This window comes from Penicillium arizonense (genome assembly GCF_001773325.1).
Source record: "Penicillium arizonense strain CBS 141311 chromosome Unknown PENARI_contig003, whole genome shotgun sequence".
Taxonomy (NCBI): domain Eukaryota; kingdom Fungi; phylum Ascomycota; class Eurotiomycetes; order Eurotiales; family Aspergillaceae; genus Penicillium; species Penicillium arizonense.
The window spans coordinates 868,951-889,594 of NW_019173280.1; the positions used below are offsets into that span (position 1 = coordinate 868,951).

Here is a 20,644-nt window from a genome sequence, read left to right on the forward strand (position 1 = left end):
GCATGGTAATAATTGAGCAACGGATATGTGTTTGGGCATACTAGTTATTTGGTCTACGCTTTCTTAAAGAAATAAATGATTGTTTCTCGAAATGGCTCCTAGAATTGAAATAATTGCTTGATCGGTACAAGGCATGTTATAATAATTAGGCAGATATGGTATTTCATACGCAGTACACCACACACGCTCGAAGCCCACAATCGAAAAACCTAGACTTAGATAATAGAGCGCACAACCCGCAAAGGAGCAGCCTTGAACCACTCTCCCCAGGTGGCATATTCGACTTTCGGTGGAAGGTCAACATCCAGTGCACCATCACGTATGCCACTAACAATATCTATCTTATCGACAGAGAGGAACCATCCACCACGGTCCAGCTTCGGGTCTTTGTTTAGCTTGGTGTAGATCAACCAAACTACAAACAGGAAGATGACAAGAGGTGCAGCGAGATAGTTCTCAAAGAATCCCTGTGCATCTTTTGGGGCAACAGAAACGTAAAACTCGGCAACGAGACACAAAATGTTAAGCGACAGACCGATCCAACTTCCAATAACGCCAAATGGAGCCGCATATGCGAGTTCCCTTGCCGTGTGTCCATTGGCCTTCCAGGCGGAGCGGAAGCGGATGTGTGCGAGACAGATACTTCCCCAGATGAAGAAGTTTGAGATACCAGACAAGGCAAGAAGCCAGTTAAAGATGGTACTTCCGGTTGATGCCTCGTTAATGAAAGCGAGGAATCCAAAGGCGATCTGTAGAAGAATGCAGTAGAGAGGGCGCCCTCCCTTGTCAATGTATGCCATGAATTTTGGCGCCATGCCCCGTGCAGCTAGAGCTTGGAGAGTCCGACTTGATCCATAGGTTGCAGAGTTGGCGACACTGATGACTGAAATAGTGATAATCGCATTCATGACAGAGGGCAGACCAGAGATACCAGCATTCTTGATTGAGACGACAAAAGGCGAGGCCTTGGTGTTGGCGCCCGAGGCTCCGAGCAGCCATTCGGCGTTTGAAGGCACAATCAAGCCAATAACGAATGTTCCGAGGACATAGAAGATCATAATACGCCAGAAGACCTGTTTCGTCGCTTTGGGGATGGACTTGGCTGGGTTTGCGGCCTCGGCAGCAGCGAGACCAGCCATCTCTGTTCCACCGAAGGCAAACGCAGCTGTAACAAAGACTGAGCAAAAGCCCTTGAAGTCCGTGAACGCGCCTGGGTCACGCCAGTATTTGGCTCCGATATAGCCTCCCTTTGGTGCACCGCCGCAGTCGATAACGATTCCGAGGATAATGAATCCGATCACTGCAATGATTTTGATCATTCCAAGGACGAATTCAACTGTAAATTGTAGTTAATATCGGTTGCATCCAGGGAGTCATGACTTGTCTTACCTTCTCCATAACCTCGAACGCCGAATATTTGGATGGAAGAGAGCACAACCAGGAACACTGCTATCCATATACCAACATTTAAGTCGTCTCGCCAATACTGAATGGTTAAACTAGCAGCCGTGAGTTCGAAGGGAAGAATAATAAGCCATCCGATAGCATAATCCCAGCCAACCGCGAAGCCCCTATTATGATAGTAAGATCGATCGTTAGCCTCTGTGATTGTGAGTGGATGCTTGGAGTACCAACCAGGCTGGACTAATGAACTGGACACAGTATGTGAAGAAAGCACCGTTGACAGGGTATAGCACGGCCAATTCTCCCAGTGCTTGAACTGTGAGAAGAAGCATTCCTCCAACAATCAAATAACAAAGCAGCTGATTGGGTTTTGTCAGTGACTATCGTGCGTAAGAATTGTGGTCAACATACCAAAGAGCCAGGCCCGCCCGTTCGCAATGCACTCCCGGTACTAACGAACAGACCAGCACCAATAGCACCACCTAGTCAATTAAGTCACCATTTGAACTCAGATACATTAGACTATCACATACCGACGGCAATCATCTGCATGTGACGATTCTTGAGATTTCTCTTCAAAGGATTGATCTCGCCGACCGGCTTATCTTCATCGGCTGAAGGGAGACTGTCGGCTTGGTCAACGGCCACAGCTGCTTTCTTCTCGATATCCATCTCTGTGGCAGTCATATTGGCTGAACTTATGGCACTTGCCTGTTACAGACAAAAACGGCTGAGGTAGGAAAGCCACTGGGGAGGGGGGAGGCTGACAATATATACATATTCGACAGCACAGGGACGTGAATGCCATGATAGACATGATACCATTACAGCAGCTCGTGGCGTTCGCCCCCGATCCCATACAGCAAGGAGAAGATAAGACTCCCAAGAAATTAACCAATCACAGTGGGTGCCAAGAGATATTGTTTAAGCTTAGCTTAGACGCCACTTTTGAGGATAGAGTATTTACCCCCGTGTAGACTTGCGTATTATTGGATATACCTCTGCGCTTCCGTTTATACTTCGGACGGGTCCTCTGCTTTAGGGACCTGGGCCGGACGATACGTGCTAAAATAAACAAAATATAGCGATAATAGTCCGGCCCTAGATAAGAACTGCACACTCCGGACCTCCCGGTTTAAGTGGACCACAAGGGAGCAGGGTTAATATGTATGACCTGGGGTCTTGAGTTCCAATTGTGCCGTGTATTTGAACATCCATCCCGTTATCTACCGAAAGAGCTCATAGTTCCAATGACACTCGGTCCCCTAGCGGAACATAGCACTCCAAGCAGAGTATCAGCAGTGCCCATGTCGTGAATTTAGTGGTTACCACAATCATAGGAGCCGCGAGGCGTCTTCTGGAAGGAATTTCGCTTCTTACGAGCCAAGCTGAATCCTAATGCTGGAAATCCTAATGGTGGACTGTGCGGTGATAACATGGTGTGATCTTATCACGGACCAATGCTATCCCTGAAACGATCAAATTTCCTCAGCCAGGGTTACAGAAGTATATTTTCCAAAACCCAGGGGCGCTAGACTGGGAATTTGCCACTTTTCCAAGGAAATATAAGCCGATGCATTGAGAGAGGGAAGCACGGGATCACTTCTGGCTACCCGCCTCGGTACGCCCACTCAATAGAGACATAAATAAAGTTCACCAATGAGATACGGGATGAAGGTCCACTAAATCCGAATAAATATTAGCGTCAGGAATATGGTGCGCACTTACGCTAACGGAGAGGATTATAATGATATTAACTATTTTCCTGCGGACCTAGGCTCTTCATCTCTTTAGGATGCAATCTATGTTTTCCTTTCCTTTGCTAGTTGTACTATCACCAGGGAAAAATGGGACCGAAATGCTGTGATTGCTAGTGAAGCTGTGGAGCTGGTCTGGCTTTGAGGGGTTTTAGTTACATTGCGGCAGCTAGAAGCGTCTACTTCAACTCTGTTTTGTTTAGTCTCTCATTCATTAAAAAAAAAGCACGTGCTCATACCTAGACATATTATAGAAAAGTTGTGCTGTCCTCGTGGATAGAGGAGAGATAGAAATACGCCCTTACTAACTCTCTATATTAGTATACTATACATCCGTTACTTGGTGGATTATATCGTAACCTTCTTGGCATTATGTGATCGTATCAAATTTTGCACCAAGCATCCGTCTATATAATGTCGGTAACGTAGTCTATCTGAGCAACAGTACGAAAAAGGTCAAAGCTCGCTTGTAGTGTCCGAAATAATCCGCTGACTATCTGCGAGGCAAACTTCATGTACAATGACGAGCCATGAAACCCACCTGCCTGAAATTAGGCTCCTACAATTAATAACTCTACTAAGAAGCACTCCGGAGAAACTGGAGTTAGGCGTTGCAAGAGATCGACAGGAACCAAAATACTCTATGATTAGTTCAGCTCGGCGGCGGAACTAGGTCTCGTTTCGGTCACTATTACATGAAGACCAACTTTACGCTGGTTGATGACTATTTGGCAATAGGTATTTCCCTCATTTTGCGCATCCTTTCATATTAAGCTCCAATTTCTCTCATGTGTGCGGTAGAAGATCAGGCTACGCGACTGAGCCGTAGCTGTAAGATAACATGGGAAGTTGAACTGGCGCGCTGCATCATGAATGACGAGTATTATCGCAGTCTTGCATATGATTTGTATCTATAATTAGACAGTTCTTGGCTACAACTGACCTACCAAGGTAGCATGGTGGGTGATTCCAGATGATACGGTATGCGCGGGCATTCCACTCGCCTGGGTGGTTCTCTGGGTTTGCCTATGTTATTGGAGCTTTGAAAGTTGATCTTCAAATTGAGCCCCCATCAGTCATCGAGTATAAAATTTGGAATGGCCAGGTTAAAGCCCGTGAATCTGCATCTCAGCGTGAGGGAATTCAGCCGTGGCCCATTTGAGGGTACAGAAGGGCACACGCCCGGGGGTCGGTTTGGTCAGGTGGGATCTCCGGTAGCTCTCCAAGCATTCGTTGAAGTGCCTTGGAATGTTGGAAAGATTGACTTTGTTGAGTGGGATGTTTATGGAAATACAAAGGTTTATCCCAATGGACTTCGGGAGCACCCAGCACAATGGTCAATCTAAATGTCACTCACACTTAAATGAAGCCTATGTATCCATCCCAAGCATCAGAGTTGCATCTAATCGATTCGGAGAGATAAGTCCTATTCCCTGGCATACAACCTAGGCCGTGGAGGGTCGTTGTTAAAGGATAAAGACATTGTCTCGGGGTCCTAGCTAAGCCGTAAATTTTGCCCACCTCCAGAGCAAGGCTTTTCTAAGGGTAATTTTAGGCAGAGAAATAGATTTTAGATTACAGCAAGAGAGCAGTAGACATGAAGTGCATTCACAAACATCAACCCCTATCCGTCTGTAGAAACTTCGAGTTCTTGCTTTATTTCCCACTAGCCAGGACTTGCCCAACTTGCTCGGCGATGTTGTAATTTGTAACCTTGCGAATCTGGCTGGTCATGAGGGCAGGGAAGAATCCTAGCAAATATTGTTAGCATGGTTCACAGAGTACTTCGAGAGTTCAATCTCACCCATAAGCTTCATGAAGGTGTACATCGAATATTCCTGGAACAATCCCATGTGACGCTTTGTGTTTTGGGTTTTTTGGGCAAATTCCAAGATATTTCTTACACGTGGCTGTCGCAAAGAGGTATATTGTTGTGCGGCTGCTCGAATGGCCTCTTTCTGGCTCTCTGGCGACATCTGAGTATCATTTTCACCACCCCTGTGGAGATAATGAGCCAAAAATAGAACGAAGGCTTCGACATCCTCCAATGCCTGCGAAGAGCCCTGTCCTGAGCTTGGTGGTAGTGCATGTGCTGCATCGCCAACGAGAACTACCCCATCTCGCTCCCATGTTGGAAGTGCAGGAGAAGTCCACGTTGGATACATGTTCTCCACGTGAAGTGATTGAATGATCTTTTGAACAACAGGGTCCTTCCAGTTCGCGTGTCGCTCACGAAGCTGCCGAGTAACATCCGTCATGTCTAGGGTTTTGCGGTCTGGGCATTCTTCGATCTCGTAGGTAGACCACCAAGCGAGTGATTCCCCGGGCTCAGAAACGTGATATGGCGAGTCGCGATTAACAGCAGTCTTTGCGCTCTCAGAGTAGAAATAACCGAAGAAACCATTGCCACCGAAGATGAAGTTCATCGATCCTTTTTCGACAAGTCCTTTGACATCGGCCGCAGGAATGAATCCACCGACACCAACGAGACCCCTTCGGCAAAGGTGAGCAATGACTTTACTCTAAAGCCCGTTGGAAAGAGGGGAATAAGAAGGGCTCACTTACTCGTAATGGGGAGGATATGGGTCTTCTTTGGCATGTGGGAAGAGGGCCCGCTTGGCGGTACTCTGGACACCGTCTGCACCGATGACCAGATCAGCTTCCACTGAGGGAGTGCCGTCGGCAAAGTAAATAACATTTCTCCCTTCGGGGCTGGCAACCACTTCCGATATTCTTTTGTTGATAATGTGCTCGTCTGGAATCCTTGATCGCAGCGCCTGCCAGAAGAAATGACGGCTAGTCGCCACCATGTACATATGTTCAGGATTGTCAACGTCGTTATCCGATGGAGCAGTTTCCATTGTGACAAGTCGCCATCCATTTTTATTTTTCATATTGGAGGTGGCTGTGACATATCCACCGCGAACAACGTCCTTCAACAAATTCTCATCAAGGCGCCTGAGAACATTCAGTCCGTTGGGGCCAACGGCGAGTCCACCTCCAACGAGAAGGGTCGAAGAATGTGTGTATTCGTCTTTTCTTTGATCCGCTGTCACATCCAAGTTTGTGCTGTATGCCTCATAGATAATGATCTCATGCGCTTCATCAGACCCAGAAGGGTTTAGAAGATGCTTTCGCAACTCCAGATATGCTGCACATCCAGCGATGCCAGCTCCGATGATAATAATCTTCATGGTTATAGCGCAGGTAGTAATACGGGTTCGAAATAGAAGAAGGCAATCGAAATTCAAGAGCAGTTCGAAGGCAAGGTCTTATAACACCGAATAGAGTTCAAGCATTATGCGGGTCCGCAAAGCTAGCCTGATTTGGCCTAGAGCAATAATTAAATTATGGGTCCACGGGTCTGGATCACGGGACTTGCAAGCTTGCTCCATTAGTGCAACAATAGATCTCGATAATGTCAATTTGATGGATCTCGGATCTTTTTAGATGTTGCCACATGGTGATCAAATATGTAGGATGCAACATGCGCAAATAATTCTTTGGATCTTGCTGAAGAGCATTTTGGTTCGTTGTCGTCGCTTTTTTCATAAGCATTTGGTGTCGGATGTATATCTTCCTGGATGGGAGGATTCCAAATGCTCATAATCCTTAAAGGAAATCCCAACATTAGCGATCCACGACCAGAAGATGGGCCGGGAACTGCTGCAATGAATTCTTTGGCTGATAAGATTGACTGCGCATGTCGCTGGATGCGTTCCTCGTATAGATAGGCACATGTTGATGACAGGAAAAGAAGCCGAAGGGCTATCAGATTTGCCGAGTCATACACCGAGCCCAGAGCAGCTGTAGGCATATCTGTGTGATAGAGCAGGGGGAAATGACTGGGGTCGTATGGGTCCTCATTTGTATGCTTTTTGTTGGCGTTCATCCATTCGTCTGCAGGTGCTTCAACTGGACTCAGCATGGAGATACATTGCGACCACCATTTGTAGAGTTGGAATATGATGTCCAGTACCATGGTGTTGAGCCTTCCCCGCAACCAATCATCCGTATTGGTTGTTGCTGTTATAATCTTGTCTGCGACTGAAAGGCACGGGAGTAATCGGAATAGGATATCGATAAGCTCGTCAAATGCAGTTTTTGGATGTATCTGAAAAGGTATATTTGTCCATTCAGGTAACGCAAAGGCGTGCTGCTCATTGCGATATATTGAGGCAACAAACTTTTTCAGTTAGCAACCCGTCGCAAAGGCGGAAGGAACGTTAAACCCACTGTTAGAAGTCTGAGATGACGAAAAAGCTGGTGCAAAAACCCGTTGCGGCAACTTTCGGGCCCACCTGCCTCAAGCATCTTCGATGCACCCTTGACATGCTGAACCCAGGCGTCTCCGGATGTACCAGCGAGATGCTCGAAGTGGATAAGCATTACAGTAGCACATATCACATCACCAGTGAAGTGGGAAGAGGCTTGTGATAGTAGGCCATGTAAGCCCCGTAGAGCCCTTGAGTACCATTTGCACGCTTCTGCTTGAATGGAAGAATCCTGTGACAAAGTGCCATAGAAAAACATGGAACTTGCTCGAATGGAATCTTGTACCAGACTCATCTTGGGTGCAACGGTGAATACAACAAGTTGATCCAGCCAGGTCGGCGGTTGTCTAGTAGATACCGGTGCTTTGAACCCAAACGATTCAATAAAATGGGATACAAACAGACGATCAAATATATTAGCGCGACTCGGTTGGTAACCAGTTAGAGGCGAAGAGCGCCAGAGTCTATCAAACTCCAGAAGGCTGTTCCTGGAAACCTGCTGAGAAACATGCTGAGACGTTTGGCCAAGTGATGTTGGCCTAGCAATGGAGCTCGCCCGTGGTTCGGCTGGCGCAGAATGAACGAAGAATGCACCTCTTCGAGCACCTGAACAGCGCAGACCTTTCTTCGCGCATGATATACATCGTGGAAAGGCTTCATCGCACTGAAAGGAGATATAGTTAAGTTCAACACAACATAGTTTGGTTTGGAAGAAAGCACCTTTAGTTTGCGCTGACGACATTCGTAGCAGCCCTTGCTTCTGCCTGAAACGTTCACCATGTTGCACCTAGCACAGGGAATGTCGCACAGGTCACATTGAAGGCAATGTGATTTATTTGTGCTGTGGGTCAAGGGGTTTGTAATGGATGAAGTTGATTCCGAGATCTTGATCCAGGACACGATGTTCATAACGTAATCCGCCTATGAACCCGAGTCCGCCACTCGAGGCATCGGCCTTTGACCTTATATCCCATTGGAGATTTGCGTAGTCGCCTTCCGTGGTAGAAGCGCTTAGTACAGAGAAACCATCGTACTTACGTCTAATTAAGATTATGCTCACAATTCATGGCAAATTCTATGGCGAAAGGGAATGACTGTACAAAAACAGGAGACAATAGAACATCCACATTAATGAGGGCTTCATTTCGACATCAACAAATGAAACCTAGTATAGCTGCAAGCATGCATCTTTTCAATGTCTGATCACGCATAAAGTAAAATTCAACAGAGGCATAACCGTCTTCGCTATCCATTCAACGCCCACCTTACATCAAAACGCAGCATGAGTTCTGTTTCTTGGCCTACATTCATCAGATTAGTATAGATCCAACAATGCATAGTTTTGAGGCACAAACCTGGGTATAGAACATTTTGCTCTGGGCTGAAAGTCCATCACTCTTGGCAACCAACGAATCAATCTTTTCGCCGCGCTCCAGAACACTCTCGATCTAGAGGATATTAGACTGACGGAAAGTTATCCATATGGGTTGTGGGAGCATACCGTCTTGTGGAGGACAATTTTGGTCTCATCAAGCTCCTGCTGGATCTTCATGATGCTGTCTGCCTGGGTGGGATCCTGGTACTTGATGATGTATTCCTTAAGAGCCGGCAGAGGGCAAGCATTCTCGCGGAGAGCAGGATCCGAGAACGAGGTCCGAGGGTGTTTGGCAAGGAATTCATCCACAATCTTGCCAAGAAGTTGGTGGGCGACCAAGGCAGGATAGTCACCATCGGTGACGATGATACCGGCAACACCCTCTGTGCGACCGTAGGCGTGGAATGTGTAGGCCTTCTCCTCAATATCCTGTCGTTGTCCGGCCTTTGTCTTCTCTGCGACAGTTCGGTTGAAGAGCATCAAGAATTCATCGTAGCTGGTGGCGTGGTGGGGTTAGTGACATGTACGTTTCGGACCCAGTGAGACTGGCGAACCTACTTCTGACGAGTAAAGCGCGAAAAGCTGTGTGTTATTAGTAAAGGTTCTGTACACTGTGCGGAAGGCTGTGAATGACATACCTGCTGAGGTCCTTTTCCCCGCATAGCTGAAGAGCCGGAGTGGTATCGTTCCGGAAAACCTGTTAAGTATAGGCGTCAGCACCACATGAAGCCTTCTATTGACAAAGTCAAGACTGTGAACTGAGACATACGCCCATGTAAAGGATCTTCATTGTGACTTCGAAGATCGGTCGACCACAAAAGAATAGGGAGGCAAGTGAGGTGTCGGCGATGGTGGGGCCCTGGGGCGTAGCTATTTATCGGACAGTGACCTGATATCGCAAGGCCAGGCAGACGTGAGCACAAAGTCAGCGGTGAAGTTGGAGGTGGCGAAGCAAGATGAGTGAGCTTGAAACAGGGTCCCTGAGTCCGATAACAATGATGCGGCCTCCGCATTGTCGCCTCAGGCCTGAGCTGTACACCGCTCTTGTCATGCGACCGGCCAAGCCCTGCGGCCCTGCCCTATGACTACTTTCGGCTTCTCCCCTCATTCTCCGTTGCTTTGTCTCTGGCAAAACAAAACATCAGTTCGTCCTTCACCATGGATAATATCTCGGCCACCGAGTCGCAGTGGCTGTCGCAGCTGGCAGCCATGCGTCAGGCCATCGCTGACCTGAAGCTCCCCCAAGAGCTTCCCCAAGAATCGATCGGCTATGGAAGTGATATTGATCTGGATATTGACGACGACTATTCCTCCCCCGGAACAATCGATGACGTGTGGGATATAATCAGCTCGGACGATGAAACCTCTGACGACTTGGATGGGCTCGACGGGTTCAACGAATTCCTTATCGAACAAGAATCCCCCTACAACCGATCATGGCTGGAAGATAAGTGCCAGGACTTGGCCATTCGAAACTCAAGCATGGATGCGACAGAGTTATGCCAGCAAATCATCACCACCTTGGCTGCCGACAGCGACGACGAGGAACTACAAATGTCTCTCGCTGAAATTGTTGGATTTGATGATCTGGATCTGGTTATTGAACTTATTGCTCACAGAGGGGAGGTCTTGTCCGACAAGGGACCCCGCCTGGAATCGCAGACAGATGGACTTATGGCTGGAAGGCTTCAAACTAGAGCGGAGAGAGAACATGCATTGCGCCAACGCGACTTTGAACATAAGAACGCGGCGCTGATGCCAGCACAAAGCCGGTCAGAGCCTGCCTACCCACATGTTTTCAAACAGCACACTTCTGGGAATCTTCTTTCTGCCAGTGGCAAGAAATACGGGCTGCCTCTGGGTAGCAAGCAGATTGAGGAACCAAAGTACACCGAGTTCGAGATCCCAGCTACGAAAGTCGGAACCCTAGGAAAAGGCCAGAAATTGGTTGAGATTGCTAGCATGGATGGCCTGTGTCGCGGCACTTTCAAGGGTTACAAAACTCTGAATCGTATGCAGAGCTTGCTCTACGATGTCGCTTACAAAACCAACGAGAACATGCTGATTTGCGCTCCCACCGGTGCGGGTAAGACTGATGCCGCCATGTTGACTGTTCTCAGCGTCGTTGGAAAGAACACCTTTCCCAATCCCCTGGAAGTCCCTGAAGCAACTGAGTTCACGGTTCAAGTCGACGACTTCAAAATTGTATACGTGGCTCCGATGAAGGCTTTGGCCGCCGAAGTGACAGAGAAGCTAGGAAAGCGGCTAGCCTGGCTGGGTATCAACGTCCGCGAACTGACTGGTGATATGCAGTTGACCAAGCGCGAGATTGTTGATACCCAGATCATTGTCACCACCCCTGAGAAATGGGATGTCGTGACACGGAAAAGTACTGGAGACACTGAACTCGTCCAGAAGGTTCGCCTGCTCATCATTGATGAAGTTCACATGTTGCACGACGAGCGAGGAGCGGTCATTGAATCTTTGGTCGCTCGTACCCAACGTCAGGTTGAAAGCACGCAGTCGTTGATTCGTATCGTCGGTCTATCAGCTACGCTTCCGAATTACACTGATGTTGCGGACTTCTTGAAAGTGAACAAGATGGCCGGCATGTTCTTCTTCGATTCCTCATTCCGACCAGTACCTTTGGAGCAACACTTCATCGGTGTCAAAGGGAAGCCAGGCTCTAAGCAGTCCCGTGAGAACATTGATGGTGTAGCTTACGAAAAGGTTCGCGACATGTTAGAGAGAGGTCATCAAGTGATGGTCTTCGTGCATTCCCGTAAGGATACCGTCATGACCGCCAGGATGCTCAAGCAGCTGGCTGCCGAGGAAGGCCGTGAAGACTTGTTCAGCTGCCATGATCACGAAAACTATTCCAACGCCCTTCGTGACATGAAACATGCGAAGGCGCGCGAATTGCGAGACCTGTTTGCAAGTGGCTTTGGAACGCATCATGCAGGAATGACCCGCAGTGATCGGAACTTGATGGAGCGAATGTTTTCAGAGGGTCTGATCAAGGTTCTTTGCTGTACTGCGACATTGGCATGGGGTGTCAACCTTCCAGCTGCCGCTGTAGTCATCAAGGGTACCCAGTTGTACAATCCCCAAGAGGGCAAATTCATCGACCTGAGCATTCTCGATGTCATGCAGATCTTTGGTCGTGCAGGTCGTCCCCAGTTCCAAGACACTGGTATCGGTTTTATTTGTACTACTCACGACAAGCTAAATCACTATCTCTCTGCAGTCACTGCACAACAGCCAATCGAATCTCGCTTCTCCAGTCGGCTGGTGGATAACTTGAACGCTGAGATCTCGCTCGGAACTGTCACATCTGTTCCTGAGGCAGTGCAGTGGCTCGGCTACTCATACCTCTTTGTGCGTATGAAACGTGAGCCACGCAACTATGGAATCGAGTATGCTGAGCTACGCGATGACCCGATGTTGGTCCAAAGACGTCGGCAGTTGATTATCCAAGCTGCGCAGGTGTTGCAGAAGAGCCAGATGATCATCTTCAACGACAAGACGGAAGATCTCAAAGCCAAGGATGTCGGTCGCATTGCAAGTCAATATTACGTTCTGCAGACTAGTGTCGAGATCTTCAACGATATGATGCGTCCTCGATCTGGCGAAGCAGACGTGCTCAAGATGATCAGTATGAGTGGTGAATTTGACAACATTCAATCCCGAGACAGCGAGTCGAAGGAGCTGCAGAGACTTAGAGATGAAGTTGCACAAACTGAAGTGGCCGGTGGAAATGATACACCACATGCGAAGACGAATCTCCTATTGCAGTCTTACATCTCTCGTGCCAAGATCGAGGACTTTGCTTTGGCATCGGACACTGGATATGTTGCACAGAATGCGGCACGTATCTGTCGTGCCCTTTTCATGATTGCACTGAATCGTCGCTGGGGTTATCAATGCCAGGTTCTTCTGTCTCTTTGTAAATCGATCGAGAAGCAGATTTGGCCATTTGATCACCCATTCAGGCAGTTTGATTTGCCTCAGCCAGTCCTTCGAAATCTGGACGACAAACTGCCTACTACCTCAATCGAATCTATGAGAGAAATGGAGCCTGCTGAGATTGGGCAGCTTGTTCACAACCACCGAATGGGGAACACATTGTCCAAGCTCTTGGACAACTTTCCTACTCTTAGCGTCGAAACTGAGATCGCTCCTCTTAATCGCGACGTTCTTCGTATTCGGCTGTCCATCTATCCAGAGTTCACTTGGAACGACCGTCACCATGGCGCATCCGAGTCTTTCTGGGTCTGGGTGGAAAATTCCGAAACATCGGAAATTTACCACCATGAGTACTTCATCCTCAGCCGGAAGAAGCTTTACGATGACCATGAACTCAACTTTACCATTCCGCTCTCTGACCCGCTGCCGAGCCAAATCTACATTCGTCTGATTTCTGACCGTTGGCTCGGTGCTGAGACTGTTACCCCGGTTTCATTCCAGCATTTGATTCGCCCAGACACAGAGAGTGTGTATACGGACCTCCTCAACCTTCAGCCACTGCCTGTTTCGGCTCTGAAGAATCCCATCCTGGAAGAACTGTATGGGCAGCGTTTCCAGTTCTTCAACCCCATGCAAACGCAAATCTTCCATCTACTATATCACACACCGGCCAATGTTCTCCTTGGCTCTCCTACTGGTAGTGGAAAGACTGTGGCAGCCGAGTTGGCCATGTGGTGGGCCTTCCGCGAGAAACCTGGCTCCAAGGTCGTTTACATTGCACCTATGAAAGCCCTTGTCCGTGAGCGTGTTCAAGATTGGCGCAAACGTCTCACTGGACCGATGGGGCTGAAGCTTGTCGAGTTGACTGGTGACAACACACCTGATACCCGCACTATCCGCGATGCCGACATCATTATCACCACGCCTGAGAAGTGGGACGGTATCTCGCGTAGTTGGCAGACCCGTGACTACGTCAGGAAGGTCAGCCTTGTCATCATTGACGAAATCCACCTGCTGGGTGGAGACCGTGGCCCAATTTTGGAGATCATTGTCTCCCGAATGAACTACATTGCCTCTCAATCTAAGGGATCCGTTCGCCTCATGGGCATGTCCACTGCGTGTGCAAATGCCAGTGATTTGGCCAATTGGCTTGGTGTCAAAGACGGTCTGTACAACTTCCGCCATTCAGTTCGTCCTGTGCCCCTCGAAGTCTTCATCGATGGATTCCCCGAGCAGCGTGGTTTCTGTCCTCTCATGCAGTCAATGAACCGCCCGACATTCCTGGCGATCAAGAACCACTCGCCAGAGAAGCCGGTGATTGTCTTTGTTGCTTCCCGTCGACAGACCCGTCTCACTGCCAAGGATCTGATCAATTACTGTGGTATGGAGGACAATCCTCGTCGCTTCGTGCGCATGTCCGAAGACGATCTAGAGTTGAACCTTGCACGAGTGAAGGACGACGCTCTGAGAGAAGCTCTCAACTTTGGCATTGGTTTGCATCACGCTGGTCTAGTCGAGTCCGACCGTCAGCTAGCAGAGGAACTCTTTGCCAACAACAAGATCCAGATCCTTGTTGCTACCAGCACCCTTGCGTGGGGTGTTAACCTTCCCGCGCATCTTGTCGTTGTCAAAGGCACACAGTTCTTCGACGCAAAGATCGAAGGCTATCGTGACATGGACTTGACTGATGTCCTGCAAATGCTGGGTCGCGCCGGTCGTCCGCAGTTCGATACTTCCGGTATCGCACGAATCTTCACTCAGGACTCCAAGAAGGCTTTCTATAAGCACTTCCTTCACACTGGTTTCCCGGTGGAGTCGACCTTGCACAAGGTTCTTGACAACCATTTGGGTGCGGAGGTGTCCGCTGGCACTATCGGTACGCAACAGGATGCATTGGACTACTTGACCTGGACTTTCTTCTTCCGTCGCCTGCACAAGAATCCATCTTATTACGGTCTGGAGATCTCGGCTGAGGAGCAGAACACCATGGCAGCACAGGCCACTGCGCAAGAGTTCATGATAGAGCTCGTTGGGAAGTCGCTTAACGACCTCGCCGAGTCGTCCTGTGTTCTTGTGGACTCCGCCACTGGTGAAGTTGATTCTACTCCTTTTGGCAAGATCATGAGTTACTACTATCTATCCCACAAGACGATTCGGTACCTCATGTCCCACGCCAAGCGTGATCCGACCTTCCAAGATGTCCTGAGCTGGATGTGTTCTGCAACTGAATTTGACGAACTGCCCGTCCGTCACAATGAAGATCTGATCAATGCTGAACTAGCTCAGAACTTGCCTCTGTCAATCGACTGTATGGGCGACGTGCCTCTGTGGGATCCGCATACGAAGGCCTTCTTGCTCCTGCAAGCATACATGTCACGCATTGACCTTCCAATCGCGGACTACGTCGGTGACCAGACATCTGTGCTCGACCAAGGCATTCGTATCATCCAGGCATCCATCGACGTCATGGCCGAGCTCGGCTATCTTCCCGCTTGTCAGATGCTGATGACACTGCTTCAATGTATCAAGTCAGCTCGCTGGCCAGAAGACCACCCGCTCTCCATCATGCCGGGCGTTGGTACTGAGAAGCCACCACAAGGTCTCCCAGGCACTCTAGTCTCGCTCTCATCGCAGCCCACCGGCGCAGTTGTCGCTCTGGTCAAGAAGCTGCAACTCCCGTTCAACTTCACTCGTGCTGCTTCCCAACTTCCCCAGCTTTCCGTCTCAGTCTCGAGTGTTTCTGAAAGGGGTATGACCGTGTCACTGGCACGACGGAACGCCCCCACAAACCCCGAATGCAGAATCTACGCACCTCGCTTCCCTAAGCCGCAGACCGAAGGCTTCTTCTTGATTGTCTGCAGCGCGACACCGAATGGCGGCGATGGTGAACTCCTTGGACTAAAGCGTGTATCCTGGCCTCCAGTCGCCAAGCGCAATGGAAACGGAAATGGCAAGGGCAACTCCGGTGCTGGATCCAGTCGCGGTGGACCTTCTAACGACAAGGACAAGAGTGGATTGACCGTTCGCTCTTCTGTCAAATTCCCCGAAGGCATTCTCGCACAATCCTCCTCGGCTACAACTGCCAACAAGGCCCGCGTCAATATCAAGGTCATTAGTGACTCGTACGTTGGAATGGTCTGGACAGTCTCCAATGTGGAAGTCGATCTTGACAGTGGCATTGAGACCCAGCTCGTTGCAGAGTCAAGCGTTCCTACAAAGGAATGAGAATATATCTTAGAAACTCATGATCAAAGCACATATCAAACACTATGTACATAAATGCATCAAATTCCATGGTCAAGAGAAACATTAAACCACTTCCTCAGAGCCATAAACCTCCCTTCATCATCCTCAAAAGAATCAACAATCCTAGTCCTCCCACCCATGTTCAACTTCACAACATTATTGACCATCATAACTTTCCCAACCACAAAAACATCACCATCTCCCACAACCCCGTTCCCCTCAGAAATACTCAACCCCCTATCTTCCCCATTCCTCAAAAACCTCACAACAACGAACCTCCTCTTCTGTACCGCATCCCAACTAGTAAACCGATTTATAACCTCAAAATCATCCTGGAAAAACTCCAACTCCGCGAACGAATAGAAAGAATTCCACGGCTTCTCAACACCATTGCGATACTGATATATCCACACTTTCTGCTCTGGCCTCGTCTGCTTCGGCATGGTATCGTATACCAGACGGACTTGCTGTGGTCCTAGATTCTGAGTGATTTGTCCCGGTATCAGGGGTAGTGGGCTTGTTGCTCCGTCTCCGCCGAATGCTGCGTCGACGTGGTATTCTTGGCCTGTTGGGAGGCGTGTTATGTTTACTATGTGTGTCCTAGTTATAGTAAGTACTAATGTCAGAACCAATGTCGATTTCGAACCCAATATATGCTGTGGTTTGTTCTTTTTGTCTGTTTGTTCTTACCATCCTTTAAACTCCCCCTGCGGTATCCCATCAACCCTCTCCCGATTCCGGACACCAGTCATATAAACCGAAAACCCAAGACCGCGAAGTATATGATGGAAGAAGATGCTAACTTCGAGACAGTATCCTCCTCTACCGGACGGAACTGTATCTCTATGGCCCATGAGTTTGGTGTAGATTTTCTCCGGCTGGATCTCCGCTAATTGCGTAGCGGAGTAGTGGCATGTTAGATTGTCGTATGGGAAACGGGTGATCTGGCAGCGGAAAAGGTCTTTTAGTGCTTGTTCTGTTTTGGGAAAGGCTTGGGGGTTGGTGAGGTATGCTGTGTATCTTTCTGGGAGGGCGATGTAGCGTATGTATTTTGTTATTTGGGTTTGTGTGTAGGCTGATGGTGGGTTTGAGGTTTCCATTTTGTTCGTCTGGAGATAGAGAACATGCGAATTGGTTCGACAGTTCATGCAGTTCTATTTAAATGTTGGGTTGATATTGCGCCCCTGCTGTGTGACTCATCCCTGGGAATCTACAACTCGGCATGCGAAAGCAATGGATTTGCTTGGAACCTGCGTGGTCAAACAGGATCAAGTTTCAGGCACCCACTCATCCTGACACTATATCCAATGACAATACGCTGCTGCAATGGGCTTAGCAAATAAAGATAGTAAGTCAAAATACGTATATCCGTTTTGCACGGTCCTTGTTGATTGGATCGGGACAAACGTGCTTGATCAATGGTTCTAACTATAAAAGTCTTTTTGTGTCAGGAAAGAACTCGGCCAAGCGGGTAGACTTGAAATTCTCCAGAATAGCCTCTATGCAGGTGGAAAGGTTCGCAAGACGGGCCAGAAACGAAAGGCTGGGAAGGGAAGTTAGCTCGACGCCATTGTATGACACACCTGAGCCAGAAAAGAGGCCGTACGGCTCTGCAGCAGGACTCACGAACAGTCTGGGCAACACGGACAAGGGAAATAATCTCAGTACCAAAAGGCAGGACATCGACGGTCAGGACACCAACCTCCTGAGTTCCAGAGACCTCAGCAATTATGCAAGCAAAAGATCTGACGAAAGTCAGCCGTCCCCAAAATTGAGCAAATTCTATACTAAATGGCTAAAAAAGACATTGAGCCTACGGAGTTTAAGAACCTGGACGACACATACATTGGAAAGCTTGAGGCTGCTGCTTTCGTTTATATGCATGACCTGAAGAAGGCAGGCTTTCATGTGGATGACGATATTGGTATCTAGGTTGAGAATATCGATCAAAAGAGTTCGGTTATCGAAGTCTATGAAGTGGGCATTTATCTCAGCAATGATGAACCTAGTCTCAGAACCCGTTCACATAAACAATTTTCCTTTCTATCGCTGGCGATGCGGGGACATTGCATATGTTCCACAAGATGATACTCTTATCGCGAAATTGACTGTCCGAGAGAACATTCTTTTCTCAGCTCGCATCCGGATTGGCAATTTATGTAGTCCCGAGGATCTCGAAATGTATGTGGATAGTCTGATCTCTGCCTTGGGACTTGACAACTCAAACTATGAGAAACTTATCAAAGAGAGTATTAGAAATAAGGATGATTCTTTTTTTTATAATGTTAATCCGCGTATTAGGATATTTTTACCGAAAAACCGAAACTATATACCTTTTGCATGCGAGCCATATGCAAACATACCTGAAAAAAGCAATTTTTACTTCGCAAGGTTGAGTCTGTCCCACACAATTCTCGCAGTCCTATTCCTAGATCTGCTCATCTCCAATTCTACCAAGAAATAGCAATCTTAATCACCGCTGGAGCAGGCCCTGCTAAGGCCTATGAGCCATGAGTTTGCATTGAGGGAGAAATTCAGACCTACTCGTCACGAGGACAGACTTATACTCATGAATCCTCGTACCACAGACCTAAGCTTTGTTGAGGGGTTGAAGCATAAAACCTAAATTTTCATCTAGTGAACTATGATGCTGGCATCGTTCCAATGCAAACTTGAAGCTATAGAGGTTACGTAGAATGTCGTGCCAGACCGCTAGTATTTAGCTATCCAAATTTTGTAGCATACATATCCTTGGTTTTCACTCCTTGCATATATGTGAAGTATTGGGTCTGTCCAGAATTCCTTATCATACAGATTCACTTTCCAATGAAGAAATGCAATGCGCTATGGCGTATCATATGCTGTGAGACATCATCACAAATGAACCCGAATAAAGTAGGGTAGTGAAGAAGTTTATTCTACATAAGATAACCCAAAGATCTCGCTTTTGACTTTCTCCTGACCCAAGTCACAGACCCCGCACGATGGCAGCTCAATCCAACTCTTCCCGGTCTGCATACACCTCCTCCACGCCGTCTTGGCTTTATTACTATCAGAATTTACACTTGTTACATTTCACCATTCTCGTCACATTTCTAGGAGTCTTGGGTTTATCTGTTCCCAGGGTACACTTGAGCCTCAAAACAGCTCTCTTGGCATGCGTGCTACATTTAATGGGATTCCTCGGAATCACAGCCGGTTAGTTCGCCAGATTTACGACCCCCAGCAGTATGAGAATCTCGGAAATCTGATTTTCATTTTGCTTTGCAGGATACCATCGTCTGTGGACCCATAAATCATACGATGCCTCACTTCCACTTAGGGTCTATTTGGCAATCGTTGGGGGGGCACAATTACAATGGTCAATTGTCGAATGGGTAACACACCATCGTGCTCATCACTGGTATACTGATACAGACAAAGACCCCCAAGATGCAACAAAGGGCTTCTTCTTTCGCCATATGGGCTGGCTCCTTGCATACAAGCCTCAAACGTGGGGTTCTGTCAATATCTCGGACCTCATGGAAGATCCCGTGGTCCGATGGCAACAAAAGAATTATTTGATCATTTTTGTGCTTGGCGGTCTTGGTTTACCGACCTTTATTGCTCACATCGGATGGAATGATTGGCAAGGAGGCCTAGTTTATGCTGGGTTCCTTCGTGTTTTCCTCTCCCTACAAGTGGTATTCTTCTCAGGTGCTCTCATGCACGCCGATTGGGCAGGCGAAAAGACCTATTCAGACAAGAATAGTTCAGTGAACATGTCGTTCATTTCAATTCTGAATAACGGAGAAGGAAATCACAATTTCCATCATACGTTCCCAAGCGACTATCGCAACGGAGTGCAGTGGTACAATATCGACCTATCCAAGTGGATGATTTTGCTGTGGTGCCAGCTTGGCCTTGCAAGAAACCCAGTAACGGTGACTGGATTTGAAATTGAGAGAGCGCGCCGGCGGCAAGAAAGAAGAAATAGGCATGGGGGGACCGTTGAGTATGTGGATGAGGACCACGAGGACCTTTCAACCCTTCCAGTGATGCAGTGGACCGAATACATTGAGCAGGCTAACACTGGTCGTTGTCTGGTGTGCATCAATGGCGTGATACATGATATATCTGATTTCATGGGAGAACATCCTGGGGGGAGAGATTTGTTGCATCAAGTCCTGGCGGACGATGGGACTTCTGCGTTCTATAATGGCTCTCATGATCACTCCAGTCATGCCAAAAATGTTTTGGCAGGAATGCGTATTGCTGTTCTTGAAGGTTCGCCGCCAACGAATCCGCGTGGTTAGTAATTGCAGATAGACATGTTCGAAAGACCACTATAGTCCATGCTGTTTGTCTGGGGACTCGAAGAGAGAGATGCATTGAACTCCTAGATGCAATTTCGCTTGCGTTCCTCTTGCCGCTGGACCAATGCACACTGTTATCGGCTAGGACTTTACCGGAATGATAAAATTAACGAACCATACATGCGCAACTAGCCTCTACCTTCTTTGCTGAATGGACGGTCGGTGTCCAAACCATCCACCTCATTACGAATGTGCCGCAAGTCAAGCATAGTACCCAGTGGTCTCTTGTGTAGTAGAAATTTATTTACTATATCATACTACGTTAAT

The 20,644-nt window shown here is 48.0% G+C and overlaps 6 protein-coding genes across 6 annotated transcripts; 2 read left to right on the forward strand and 4 right to left on the reverse strand.

The window, feature by feature from the left end:
* Positions 1 to 215: 215 nt before the first annotated feature.
* Positions 216 to 2,091, reverse strand: PENARI_c003G06438 (uncharacterized protein; the record flags this gene model as incomplete). The annotated part of the gene is made up of 5 exons (XM_022628445.1): positions 216 to 1,336; positions 1,390 to 1,571; positions 1,636 to 1,763; positions 1,816 to 1,886; positions 1,938 to 2,091. 5 exons carry the CDS (start codon positions 2,089 to 2,091, stop codon positions 216 to 218), a joined length of 1,656 nt encoding a protein of 551 aa, XP_022491552.1.
* A 2,726-nt stretch (positions 2,092 to 4,817) lies between these two features.
* PENARI_c003G02954 (FAD-dependent oxidoreductase) lies at positions 4,818 to 6,355 on the reverse strand (the record flags this gene model as incomplete). Its single annotated transcript, XM_022628199.1, has 3 exons — positions 4,818 to 4,912; positions 4,966 to 5,654; positions 5,727 to 6,355. 3 exons carry the CDS (start codon positions 6,353 to 6,355, stop codon positions 4,818 to 4,820), a joined length of 1,413 nt encoding a protein of 470 aa, XP_022491817.1.
* A 409-nt stretch (positions 6,356 to 6,764) lies between these two features.
* Positions 6,765 to 7,730, reverse strand: PENARI_c003G08243 (uncharacterized protein; the record flags this gene model as incomplete). Its single annotated transcript, XM_022628576.1, has 3 exons — positions 6,765 to 6,772; positions 6,804 to 7,347; positions 7,398 to 7,730. 3 exons carry the CDS (start codon positions 7,728 to 7,730, stop codon positions 6,765 to 6,767), a joined length of 885 nt encoding a protein of 294 aa, XP_022491461.1.
* A 970-nt stretch (positions 7,731 to 8,700) lies between these two features.
* On the reverse strand, positions 8,701 to 9,600 carry PENARI_c003G04755 (palmitoyltransferase YKT6; the record flags this gene model as incomplete). Its single annotated transcript, XM_022628330.1, has 6 exons — positions 8,701 to 8,736; positions 8,791 to 8,883; positions 8,937 to 9,306; positions 9,369 to 9,392; positions 9,449 to 9,507; positions 9,580 to 9,600. The coding sequence occupies 6 exons, from the start codon at positions 9,598 to 9,600 to the stop codon at positions 8,701 to 8,703; spliced, it is 603 nt and encodes a 200-aa protein (XP_022491403.1).
* A 368-nt stretch (positions 9,601 to 9,968) lies between these two features.
* PENARI_c003G09543 (RNA helicase SLH1) lies at positions 9,969 to 16,001 on the forward strand (the record flags this gene model as incomplete). Its single annotated transcript, XM_022628666.1, has 1 exon — positions 9,969 to 16,001. The coding sequence occupies one exon, from the start codon at positions 9,969 to 9,971 to the stop codon at positions 15,999 to 16,001; it is 6,033 nt and encodes a 2,010-aa protein (XP_022491483.1).
* Positions 16,002 to 17,813: 1,812 nt separating this feature from the next.
* Positions 17,814 to 20,317, forward strand: PENARI_c003G07297 (acyl-CoA desaturase; the record flags this gene model as incomplete). Its single annotated transcript, XM_022628513.1, has 2 exons — positions 17,814 to 17,946; positions 19,440 to 20,317. The coding sequence occupies 2 exons, from the start codon at positions 17,814 to 17,816 to the stop codon at positions 20,315 to 20,317; spliced, it is 1,011 nt and encodes a 336-aa protein (XP_022491303.1).
* Positions 20,318 to 20,644: the final 327 nt, after the last annotated feature.